Source organism: Magallana gigas, chromosome 4, assembly GCF_963853765.1.
Source record: "Magallana gigas chromosome 4, xbMagGiga1.1, whole genome shotgun sequence".
NCBI classification, from domain to species: Eukaryota; Metazoa; Mollusca; class Bivalvia; order Ostreida; family Ostreidae; genus Magallana; species Magallana gigas.
Window position 1 is genome coordinate 48,153,008 of NC_088856.1, and position 13,044 is coordinate 48,166,051.

The 13,044-nt window shown below is 33.0% G+C and overlaps 1 protein-coding gene across 9 annotated transcripts in view; it reads left to right on the forward strand.

Annotated features, from left to right (window-relative positions):
- Positions 1-12,610, forward strand: part of LOC105326266 (S-adenosylhomocysteine hydrolase-like protein 1) — a 33,235-nt gene extending 20,625 nt beyond the window's left edge. For 7 of the 9 annotated variants that reach the window (XM_034449491.2, XM_034449493.2, XM_034449495.2 and 4 more), the window contains 14 exons: positions 1,599-1,686; positions 2,991-3,091; positions 3,369-3,440; positions 5,922-6,047; positions 6,410-6,586; positions 6,989-7,035; positions 7,297-7,360; positions 7,629-7,717; positions 7,972-8,042; positions 8,631-8,725; positions 9,504-9,602; positions 10,317-10,464; positions 11,299-11,419; positions 12,050-12,610. In XM_034449491.2, coding sequence (XP_034305382.1) covers positions 1,599-1,686; positions 2,991-3,091; positions 3,369-3,440; positions 5,922-6,047; positions 6,410-6,586; positions 6,989-7,035; positions 7,297-7,360; positions 7,629-7,717; positions 7,972-8,042; positions 8,631-8,725; positions 9,504-9,602; positions 10,317-10,464; positions 11,299-11,419; positions 12,050-12,056 — 1,305 coding nt within the window. In that variant the 3' untranslated portion in view covers positions 12,057-12,610. Of the gene's footprint in view, positions 1-1,598; positions 1,687-2,990; positions 3,092-3,368; positions 3,441-5,921; positions 6,048-6,409; positions 6,587-6,988; positions 7,036-7,296; positions 7,361-7,628; positions 7,718-7,971; positions 8,043-8,630; positions 8,726-9,503; positions 9,603-10,316; positions 10,465-11,298; positions 11,424-12,049 lie in introns of those variants that run through there. The other 2 variants (XM_034449492.2, XM_066082660.1) reach the window with 1 other exon arrangement.
- Positions 12,611-13,044: the final 434 nt, after the last annotated feature.

Consider the following 13,044-nt stretch of genomic DNA (forward strand, 5'->3'; position numbering starts at 1 on the left):
TTACTGTAGATTTATATTGTAGTTCAGATTACATATTTCATGTCAAATTTTAAGGAAATTAACATAATGGAAAAATCCCAGTAAAATCCTCCTTGTCAGTACAATTTCTTGTATAACAGTGGGAAGGGGGGGGGTTAATTTGGTTGAAATATCATCAGAGCAATTATTCTTAGTTTTTCTTTATTTTTTTCTAACTTTGCAAGAGGAGATATTGATGAAGCAATAATTAACACAGTTTAATCTCCTGACAGTCTCAGTATTTTATTACAGAAGAATTCTCTGTTTGATATTAGATGGGCTGAACTTCCTACAGCTAGAACCATTTTAACAAGACCTTGGACTTTCAGTAGGATGTAACGATCTATTTCTTGTGTCAAAACAAGTTAAAATGACGCTGGTTTCAAGTGAAATATACACCGATTGCGTAGTCTTCCCTCAAAATCCAGAAAATCTTGTTGATTTCAAAGAGCCATGCCCTAGTGGCTTATAATGAAATAGACAGGCCTACGTCACATTGCCATTTGACTCAGCTACCCAAAGTCCAAGCTCTTGTTAAAATGGTTCTATATTGAACTCTATACTACTCACATTGACTTCAGGGATATATTGCTCTATGTGAGACTTTGATCTGGAACATCAAAAGATTGAACCTTGAAAGAAGGGGAGGGGGGTGCAGCTAGAGAGAAAGTGTGACAGAAAATTTGGCTTCTCAGAAATATGAATGCTTACAGGAAGTTCATTGCATCTAAATGGGAACCTTTATGATAGACTGGAAAGGGAGGGGGTGGTGGATAGAACAAGTCTGTGTTTTCTGTACACAAGTTTTCTTCTTGTTTATTTTATTTTGTCAAGATGATCTGTTCAGACAGATTAATTCCTGCAGTGTTTTGTTTTTCCATTGGCTATGGTAGCTTCCTTGTAGAAGTTTAATTTATAACTTAGATTGACATCTGTACACTCTCCGACAGAAAAAGATTTGAGGATGTTTGGTGCAAACACAAAAATCAATGCAACGGAGTGATAATTTTTTTTTTCTTGAAGTGTTCAATGGATTTTAGATTATATGAGCAATTTAATGCTGCTTTCGAATATCAAGAAAATGTAGAGTACCTGTGATATTTAAGGTGTTTTAGACATGTTCCCTGTTTAATTTTAATCAGCATTTTTATTACAATATTTCAAAATCATATGATGAATATTTTGAAATATTTTAATGTACAGTGAAAAAATATTTTATTTAGATGATTACGTCAATTCATCATCTACAGTTGCATGTTATACGCAAATACCCTTAATTATGGCACCATAGCTGTCTATTTCCTTTCAATTGTATACCGTGGAATCATTGATATTCGATCTTTAGACTAAATTATCATGGATTTTGTTGGTACCCATCAGTTCGCCTACGAATTAACAGCCAAAGAAATTATATCCCAACAAACAGTAAAAAAAAAAGCAAAAAAAAAACAAGCTAAGAAAATAAGCTCCCACTTAAAATGATTCCGCAGTAAATACGGTAAACAAGAAAGGCATAAATTTATGTAAATTGAGTCTATATATCTCTATTGAACAGTTACTATAATTTTTTTGTCTTTCAGAGAAACTCTAAAGGCAGCACTGACTTTTGCGTGAAGAATATTGACAATGCCGCTTTCGGAAGACGGGAGATTGAGATTGCTGAGCAAGGTAAAGAAGCCCTGTAATAGTATTAATCAATGCGGGATTGAATTTTCGCCAGAGGAATATTAAGTGAATGGCCATGTGATGTAGGTGTCCGCATTGTTTGTAGGGGGAGGGGAGAGGGTTCTGTCGGCAGGCTTTCTTTATGGCTGAATACAAAGTAAAATGCTTTGTTAGGCTGTCGGCCCCTTTAAATGCATCCATTTGTAATCTTTTCGAGTCTTTTGGAATTATAGATTGTAATATTTTAGACTTTATTTCAGATGTTCTCTGAAATTGTAGAATGTGTACTATTTGAATCTCATTCATTTAAACAATTTTGTAATTCAAGGGATTGAAACTTCTTTGAGGCTTTAGAAAAATGATTTTCTTACCAGAGATATCTCTTGAGACCTTCTTTTCAGAATTTCGAAAAAAAGAAATATGGGCTACTTGACTTATAATTCATTTTTTTAAAAACTCAATAGTAACCTTTATATTTTTTTTTTAATTAAAAAAAGATAATTACTAAGAGATTGAGTGTTTTTTCAGCCTTTGCTCTGAAAAGCAACAGAAATTGTTGACGCAGAAGATGCTCAAGATTTTTTTCTTCTTTGAGAAATGCGAAAATCTCTTGTCTTGTTCCTTGTAAAGTTTAAAAGCCTTGAGCAAACAACATCAGCTCTGTGAAAGGGTAATTAGGACTTCGGTAGGAATCAATGCCTGTAATGTTGACATTTGGGAGTATTTTCTTTCATTCTGTTGCAACAAGTGGATACTTCAGGCAACAGTACAAAACAATTTAGGAGTGAAGTGGTAACATTGGAAAGCCATAATGCTCGTCTGGGAAGCTCCAGTCATGCCACCATTGTACATTTTCTGCATCAGTCTTTTGGAGTTTTGGTTTAGATGCCTGAACTTTTAGTTCACTGAAAAGTTCAGATGCTCAGTGTTTCATTTCGCTGTAACAAAATCTTGAATGAAGTCTAGATTTGGTTTGAGTTTTCCATAAGCATTAAAGTCATACATTTACAAATTGTACTAAAATATGAACATGCATGACACAGTTGACATGCCAGATTGTAATGGGAATATGTATTTTAAGCTCATCAAGCATCTTTACAAAGCTTGTTTAATACAGGTCTAAGAAAACTTTAAATATTTTCAACAAAATGAACTAAATTTTTGGAATTCATAATGCTGCAAACATGACTGGCAATGTCTGATTGTTCTTTAAGTTTGTTCCAAATGAATTTAGTAAACAAATTTTGTCATATTTCAATTGAGTTAATTTTGTTTCATCTGTTTTTTTTTTTTTTTTTTTTTTTTAGAAATGCCAGGTCTTATTGCTCTCAGAAGACGTGCAGAAAATGACAAGCCGCTCAGCGGGGCCAAAATCATTGGTTGTACCCACATCACTGCACAGACCGCGGTTAGTATGGCATTAGACTCTAAGCCTTTCTCATTGATCTATTATATTGATACAATTATGATTAATAAATAATATAAAAAATCCAAAATTCTTGTAAACATGTAGTATTTGACTATGATAATTAAATAATAATCTCCTGTTTAATTTGCCACAAATTTCTCTTTGATAATGGATTCTAAAGCATTAAGTTTTAAGGCACAAAATTTTATTTTTGAAGAAAATTAATGATTTAAGTATAAAGCTTTTTGTATGACCTAGCTCTATTTGATCTTTTCAGGTGTTGGTGGAAACTTTGGCAGCTCTTGGAGCCTCAGTGCGATGGGCAGCTTGCAATATCTACTCTACACAAGTAAGTCATCAGCAGGGCAATAGCTTGTTGGTTTTGCCCCACACAACAAATCATTTGGGCAGTAGTGTTAAAGTATTGCCCCTTTCCCATAATAGATCACTTGGACAATGCTATGTTGGTTTGGGCAACACAAAAGATAATCAGACTCTGTGCAATAGAATACTGTTACAGGGTTTTTTGCCCTTTAAAATTAGCAAGAAGTTTCTGCTCATCTTGAATTTACCCAGACACAGTTGTGCTTTAAGAAAGATATTTTGAGACATTGGAATTCGCCCAGTCTTAAATTTGCCTGCTAACAACGAGGGCGAAAGGGCCGAAAATATAAAATGGGGGCAAATATTTTCCTGCATACCGTATTGGTATTGCCTTGCCCCCTCACCCTCAACTCATTTAGGAATGATTAATTTTTAGGGCTTGTGTGGTACATACCAAAGGTCTAGACGCCAGTTGTAAAGGCTGGTGAACCAGTATAGGATGTAAAGACTGGTGAACCAGTATAGGATGGATGTTCATTATATGTAGAGGAATTTAGATCCACACTAGTCATGATTCAAATTTTGGTGAAAGTTCATGTGAAAAAGTTCCTTTAGTACACATTAATGCTCTCTCTCTCTCTTTCTCTCTCTCTGTCTCATATATAAACATCATTAATACATGTTACAATATCGGTAGAGTGCCTCATTAATACATGTTACAATATCGGTAGAGTGCCTTTAATTATTGAATGAGCCACACATGAAATGAGTTTCTCCTTTGATGCTGCACTCCATTAACTGTCATATTGTCAAGTTATTATTGAAAAATATATCACTGAAAAAAAATATTTAACTGCTGGAGACTACCTCATCCTCTTCAGTCTTAGACACCAAGTTATATGATTGTGGCTTCGATCTAATTTTTTTGAATTGACAAATGGACGTTTGACTCAATATCGTAGTCACTGGGATAAATTGGTATCACTCCTTCAAACAACTCATTTTATGTACAAGATAATCATCTCTCACTGAAGGAAAATGATGGCCTTCGTTTCACAATTGCTAAAGAGTTTGACACAATCGTACTGTAAGTATTGGTTTGTCATTGGCGATGACTGATCGAGCACTAATCAGGAAGTCTGTTGTCTTTCATTGATTTTTCTCCATGTCCCACTGCTAATAATGTTAGAAATTATCAGTCCATTGCTTGAACAGACAATCCTTGGGGAGTAAATGGAATGACGAGTTTTAGCTCCAATCACAGAATGGATAGAGTTCAGGAGGGGAAAAAGGCAGAGCACTGCTAGAATTAATTGGCCTCTCTTTTAATTACAAGCTGTTGAAAATTTGATGGACATTTCTTGGAAATTGATAGTTGATTTAGTTTTGATATCTATTGAAAGGCTTGTATTAACTTATTGTTTAATTGAAAAAGTATTTTGTTGGTACAAAACTACAAATTAGCTAATAAATAACATTTCAACAAATATAGATACAACATTGTTAAAAAAAATAACTCTCAGGATATCCTTTATCCGCAAAGTAAAAAAAAAAAACCCATTGAATTTCCTTTCTATGAAAAGCCCACAAGTCATAGATTCTGACCAAGTACCAACACAAAGGATGAACACAGTCACAAATCTCTCTGGAACCAAACAATCAAAAGGTCTGGAAGGTTTTCCTGGAATTATCAGCCCTGCAGGAGTTTGCTGCTGATACTGAATTCTCAGATCACAAAGGAAAATCCTCTGACATTGTTCCCCGGTTACAGCTAATATTCAATGGGAGGGAGGGGGGGGGGGGGCCAGGGCAATAGTATGCTGCCTATGACCTTGGCTCTACTTATTGTTATTCATTGCTTTTACTGGTCATCAAATTGTCAGCTTGCTCAGGTCTCTTGCAATATGTCAGTGTAACTGAATTCATCCACTGTATACAGGGAAGTATACCCATATTTTTTTTTTTGGGGGGGGGGGGGGGGGGTTTCGGACCTCTTTTGCCTTCATTGTCAGTGGGCAAATTTAAGACTGGGCGAATTCTAATGTCTCATATTATCTCTCTTTTAAAAAGTCATAAAATGGTCACAATCATCCAGCCCACTCAAGGGTTTATGGGGATATGATTTATTTATTTGATGATATTCTTGAGTTAATCCTTCAGTAGAAGGAAATTGTGGTCAATATGTGTGTGACATGTTAGTGAGAGGTGCCCTCAAAAAGATTTTTATGAATATTAATTTGGTCCACTACAAAAATTTTTGTATAATAATTTTTAATTAAAATGTCCTATTTGAGACTTGAGGTTTGAGCATTATAAGTTGTCATTGTTATATAGTGATGCTAAAGAGTGATGAATTTGAATTTCTGTTGAGCATATTATTGCATAAAAAGGAACTATTTAGTTTCAAATTGATTATACCAATTTAGGGATATGTAGTATAAGTATTATCTTTTATTTTTTTTACACAATTTGTAGTTGGAATTACTGTGATATTCTTTAATTACAGAATGAGGTGGCTGCTGCGCTCGCGGAGGCGGGATTCTCCATCTACGCCTGGAAGGGCGAGACTGAGGAGGATTTCTGGTGGTGCATTGACAAATGTATCAACTCGGAGGGTTGGCAGCCGAACATGGTAATAACTCATCATCTGGTTTAACTATTAAAGTGAAGATCTAGTTAGTGAAATGGGCTTACATATTTATGAAATAATATTGTGAGGATTCTTAAAATGGCCTTTAAATGATATTAACAAAATCCCTGCTTAATTTTTAAGTAAACAAGGTGAAAAAGTGTTCAAAATTGTCATTTTCAATAAAAAAAAAAATCTATATTTTGGAGGTTTTTTCCATATCAGACTTAATAAATATGTCCAGAATGCCTGCAAAAAAAAAGAGAATGAGTAAAAACCTTATAATTAATTTTTTTATGATTTTGTAAAATGTAAATACTCTGACCACATGTTTCACCTTTGTGTGTGTTTGACGAATATTTTAGATCCTGGATGATGGAGGGGATGCCACCCACCTGATGTTGAAGCGCTACCCCGCCATGTTTAACATGATCAAGGGGATTGTGGAGGAGAGCGTTACTGGTGTACATCGTCTGTATCAGCTCTCAAAGTCCGGAAAACTTACCGTGCCTGCCATGAACGTCAATGACTCCGTCACCAAGGTAGGTAACTCTTGGTCAATATACTGAAGGCTTGGTGTTATGTGATTGGTCCAGAAATGGAAGTCTTCCAACTAATGAAATTCACTTAAATAATCGCAACTGTCATCTTTGGCTTGCATTATTCAAATTGATTGAATGTACCCGAGTACCTGAAGTTCATTAATCTTCCTTTTTCATTGAGGTATAAAAACGCTACATAATTTACAACTTTAGATAATCAGCAAAAGTCATAGTACCAGGTGTTACGCTTTCAAAAAGATATTTTATCATTACTGTTTAACATGGGAAATGAAAACAATTATTATTTTTTTTTTCTTTACATTGAAAGTTATTTATGTAGTTTTTGTATTTTTAAGAACATTTGTAATATAAGGTTTTCATCCTATTATTTTTCATCTCCAGACAAAGTTTGATAACCTGTACAGTTGCCGTGAATCCATCTTGGATGCGTAAGTTTGTTTACAGATTTTCCGATTTAGAATTCATGTATTTCAACTTAATTTTTTGATAAAAATGTTTGAAATATCTACATGTAGTTCATGTAAGAATGCAGCATATTAAATTTTACAATTTCATTATAGCTTAGCATTTTACTCAATATTACAATGAAAATGTTCAACTTTTACCTGATACAATATCTTTCACTTTGTAGTAAACTGTTACATTGTTAAAATCTTGGTGATTAATTTGAATAAACTCTTGTTTTTCAGATTGAAACGCACAACTGATGTGATGTTTGGAGGTAAACAGGTCATCATCTGTGGATATGGCGAGGTTAGTCAAAGGGGAATAACTCTTACAACTTTTGGTGAAAATTTGACCAAAGTGATGAAACTTTCAATAGTAAAATTATTCTTTAAATTCATGTCTTTCAATTCACAACTTTCAATGATATAATTATTTGAAGTGGGCTTTTTTCTTTTAATTCATTTCTTCTTTTTTTTTCTTGAAAAGTTTTAGAAAAACATTCAATAATATAATTGTTCAGAATTGCTATTCCTTCATTTGCTTAATATTTATTTTTGCAACATTTTGTGACCAGGTTGGAAAAGGTTGTGCGTCGGCCCTGAAGGGACTTGGTTGTAATGTGCTGGTCGCTGAGATTGATCCAATCTGTGCCCTCCAAGCTTGGTGAGTCGATTGATATTGAATATGTCAGGAGTTTTTTGCCTGTCAATGAATGTTTTTAGTTCTATTTGAAGATAGGTATTTAAATTTTGTGTAGTTGAAAATTTTTAATTTTTTTTCATAGTTAATTTCCTTGATAATATAAAAATGTTGGAAACTTTCTACTTGCATCTATAAATATCTTTTTTGGTAACAATAAATACGCAATGAATATTTTGTCATAATATTATATGTTAATAATTTCGTTTCTTTTCCAGTATGGATGGATTCCGTGTTACCAGACTAGAGGAGGTTGTCAAAAATATTGATATCCTCATCACCTGTACAGGTAAAATTTGATCTGAAAATTGTCTGTATTGCACACACAGAATTTGAACTTAGGTATACATTTCTATCATCTAGAAATCCAATAATACAGTAAAAGACAGTTTCAGCGAATTTGCTTACCATGAATTAGTTTTATTCTAACATGATATATTTCTTAAACTAATTGGATATAAAGACACAATAACAGTTAAAGACTGATTGTCCCTGGCAGTTAGCTGGTAGAGTGTTTTACTATTTGTTAAAATTATATACTGTATACAGGGTTATTTTCACCCTGTGTTATTTTCGCCCTTCTACACTTGCAGACCATTTCACTATGTCTTGAATTCGCCCAGACAAAGTTGTGTCGAACGAGAGATAATTTGAGAAATTTGAATTCTCCCTGTTTTAAATTTGCCAGCTGACAACAAGAGCAAAAGGGGCCAAAATAAACAGGGGTGAATTCTCCCCACAATACATAGTGGAAAACCAAGCTAATAATGCAATTCTTCCATATTTTCTGCTTATAACAAGTCTTTTAAAGTGTGACATTTTGGTTAAAGATTCCTTTAGAATTTCTGTGGTGACTATGTTTTTATTCTGTTCTCAGGAAACAAGAATGTGGTGACGAGGAACCACATGGACAAGATGAAGACGGGCTGTATTGTGTGTAACATGGGCCACTCCAACACAGAGATTGATGTGGTCAGTAACTCACTGTCTCTGTCACCGTCTGTGTCACTGTCTCTGTCACCGTCTGTGTCATTGTCTGTGTCACCGCCTGTGTCACTACTGTAGATTCCTTATTTTACGCAAGTACTTGATTCCGTGTTTTTCAACCGTTTTGCCTCAAATTGTTCGAATATAAAAATAGTGAACACCAAATTTTTTAATAAAGTTTCATTTAGTTACAATTGTCCAATAAAGGCTATTGAGATTTTTAAAATCTGTGAAATATTAATTTCTTGGATTTAATTAGGAATCTACATGAATATTAATTAGTACTCACATTTAATTAGGAATCTACATGAATATTAATTACTCACATTAATATGAAATCTACTGTTCATATGCGCTTGTAAAGATACACAGGACGGGAGACCCAAGTTTCATGTAGATACGCATTAATTTCTCCGTGTGGTTAAGGAAATACTCAGCATATTGATTTTGATTTGGATACAATAATGAAAAGCTATTTACTGTTTTATGTCTCACTTAATTTGTTATCTTTTCTATTGTTATACTTAGCTTAAACAACCAAAAATAGATAGAAGAAAATTACAAGTTGGAATAAAAAGAATAGAAACCTTTTTAAAATTTCCTCCTTGATAATTTTTTTTGTCTCAGTTGTTTAATCTTCTATCAAAAGGGTGGAAAAAAAGAAACTTCAAAAATTTTATCCTCTGACAAGTCAATTCTGTCTGATTTTTTTGCTTCTTTAACTTGATGGCTTCCTCCTATAACTGTTGTCATGTTTATCCAGGGCTCGCTGCGTACCCCGGACCTGACGTGGGAGAAGGTGAGATCACAGGTGGATCACATCATCTGGCCAGACGGCAAGAGGATCATCCTGTTAGCCGAGGTGTGTGGAAAGCTTTATCCTTCTATGAATGTTACTGATACTACATTGTGGAATTTCTCATGTATCATTAATTGCATAAAGCACAAATATTAAATAATTTTGAATATTTTATTATGTATAAATACTTGTAATAAGCATCTACATTGGGTGGAAAATAACTCTTTCAAGATTTCCAGCATCTACGCTAGCCAAGGGTTTCTAATTCGCACCACTTCTTACGAACATGAGAAGCGGTGGGGATCAGAAACCCTTGGCTAGCGAAGATGAATTTCCAGATTTTGTATATATCTTTTTCTCTTCTTTGCATGAGTTTGATAATTGTCAAGTGTTTAATAGGCAATTTTTTTTTATTTTTTATTAAAAATGATTTGTAAAGGAAATAGTATACATTTATTCAAGTTGTATCCATCAATTAGGTATAGAATAAAAATTTTGAGACTAGATATTACGGCCAAAAACACTGTGATTGTGTAAAAAGTGTTCATTGTTTGAATATCTGTCAATTGATTCTTTATCAAAGAATGGCCAGAGAAAAACAAAAATTTGCACATGATTTTAATATATGTTCAATGTTAACAATACTCATATCATTTTTAAATATTGTGCATAGCTGTAAATGCATTTTGATTCCATTAAACTATGGTTGAACTATTTATAGTTAAGACTGGACCTTGAAATGACCTTCACAAATGACCTTTATAAATGACCTTTCAGGGTCGTCTGGTGAACTTGAGCTGCTCCAGTGTCCCTTCTTTTGTGGTGTCCATCACCTCAGCTACACAGGCCCTGGCCCTGATTGAATTGTACAACGCACCCCAGGGGCGATACAAGCAAGATGTCTACCTACTGCCAAAAAAAATGGGTACGTTGTGCTTCAGTTGTGATTATGAGGGCTCGATGGTTGTTGCCATTTTTAGACTGTATTTACTTTTTTTAGAAGAAGAGTTCTATAAAAAAATAAAGGAAAATACTGAAATTTTGAAGTAAAAATTAATGGTTGTTTCCTTAGTTTATCTTAGTTTTTAAGCTAACGAGATTCAATCATATCGTATATTTTGCACCTAAAAATTAAAAATGTGATTTGTTTACTTAAAAGCTATATTATAAACTAAGGAAAAAACCATAAATGAATTAACAATGTGATTTGTTTACTTAAAAGCTATATTATAAACTAAGGGAAAAACCATTAATGTCATTGTTTTTTGCATTTTAATACAACTACTCTTTTAATATCCTACAGCTGCATTAAATATTGCATTTTATGACAACTTGTTTTTGTTTATCTCTACAACTGCACTGATGGTTAAATTGTTGACCTCCGAGCCTCCTTAGATGCACAATTCAGTGCAGTTGTAGGGATAAACAAAAACAGATTATCATGAAGTGCAATATTTAATGCTGTTGTAGTATATTAAAAGAGTAGTTGTATTAAAATCCTTAATTTAATGACATTTTAGTGATATTTTTAAGACTATAACAATGTTTTCATAGATTTTGTTCAAGGTTCCAATCAGCAATAATTGAAATTGTTCATGATTGTGAATAATGAAATAAAAGTTAAATCTCTTATTTAAAAAAAAGAAACAAACATTGTTGGAAAGCCCTCAAAATAAATCAGAACCCCAAATTAAAAGACCAGAAACCCTCCCCCCTCTAAACACAAATTGTATACAACATGATTGTTTTGTTTTTTCAGATGAATATGTAGCTAGTTTGCATTTGCCTACATTTGATGCCCACTTAACAGAATTAACTGATGAACAGGCAAAATACTTAGGTCTGAATAAAACTGGTCCATTCAAGCCAAACTACTATAGGTAAGGAATGTGTTACAGGAATTTTTATGGTTTATTTTTTTTTTCTACTTTTTATTTCCATAGATGATTTTTAAAGCAAACTGTTTGAAAGGGATATAAAATTTTCCCATTTCACATATTTGATAATGTCAAATGAAAAAAAAAATGGAAAAAAATATGTTTAAATAGTTTGTGTTTTACAAAATAATGAAATTAAAAAAGTACTGTAGCTTGATGTAGTTCTCAAAATTTTGGTTTATTATCAGATTTTGTGTAGACTTCTTTCATTGCTTGATTTTGTAAGCATAAAAGTATCAGAGTCTGTGTAATTCTTCATAAAAGATATTAGAAATATGATTTGAAATGAAAAATTCTCTAAGTTTCTTTGGAAAAAGATATAATCATATACAGTCAAACTTTGTTATCACGAACTAGATGGGACTGTTTAAAGACTTTGAAATACCTGAATATTCGAGATATTGAGGGTAAAATACTTAAAAATAATTGGTTGGGTCTTACAAATCACTTCCACAAATCTATTGTTTTTGATACATCAGTGTTCGAGATATTGATGTTCAACTGTATTTTTATGGCATAAGCCAGAAATGATTATGATATGGTAGTTAATACCTGTGTATGTTTTATTTTCAGATATTAATGAAACACCCGTCATTAGAAGTTTTAAACATCACACCAGTGTCACTATAATGTCACCCTCCTTCAAGAGTGAGATCTATTTATAGAAGTCTGTTGCAGACTCAGAGCTTTACGTTGTTTTAGGCGCATTTTGATTGGTCGACTTTCCACCAGGGGATTTCCCTGTTAGTTGAACTATTGTTTGGTACTTCAAGCACTGTATCTTGTGATATTGAATACTTTTTGTACTGTGATGGTTTTGTTGATTTTGAAGACTGATTATCAAATCTAATGTCCGATGTTTTTAACTTTAAGCATTAATGACATTTTTTTTATATTCCCCATTAAAATGGAATTACTTGTATGAAAAATTCACTTGTATGAACGTTTAACATATGTAAAGAAAATGCAAGTTTTCATATTACTGACAACAAATATTTTTATTTTGTGCCAAATGTTATAGGGAGTTTCTGAAAGTAGACTTATATTTCTTGTCCATGCAACAACAACTCAAAAAAAAAAAGATTTTTTGATTTTGTGAGGAAAAATTACAAAAAAATTTGAAGGCGTTTTTTTTTTTTTAAATATATTACTCTTTTTAGGACTCTTTTTGAAATACAGAAAAGAGGCTTTGCAATATTTACAAACATGGCAACTTGTTTGAGAGAAAGCAAGAGAGAGTTAGTTTTTCACTGTTAGAAAGAGAGGATCATGTACGATCAGTGTGTATGTTTGTTAGTCTGTGTGTGTGTGTGTGTCATATGTTATCATGTTAATCAGAAAAAAGGTGTAATGGAATATGTTATTGAATTATCAGGAGTGGATCCATTACTCAAAGGAGTGGAGTTGAAATCAGCAATAATAAAGAAGAGATTGATACTTGAAGAACTGAACAGCAAATTAAAAGAAAGTGAATTATAATGACAGAAATAAGAACTCAAGCAAAGGAAAATAAAGAAAAGGATGATTTTTAATTCTTAAAAAATATGGATCCACCCCTCAAAGCATTA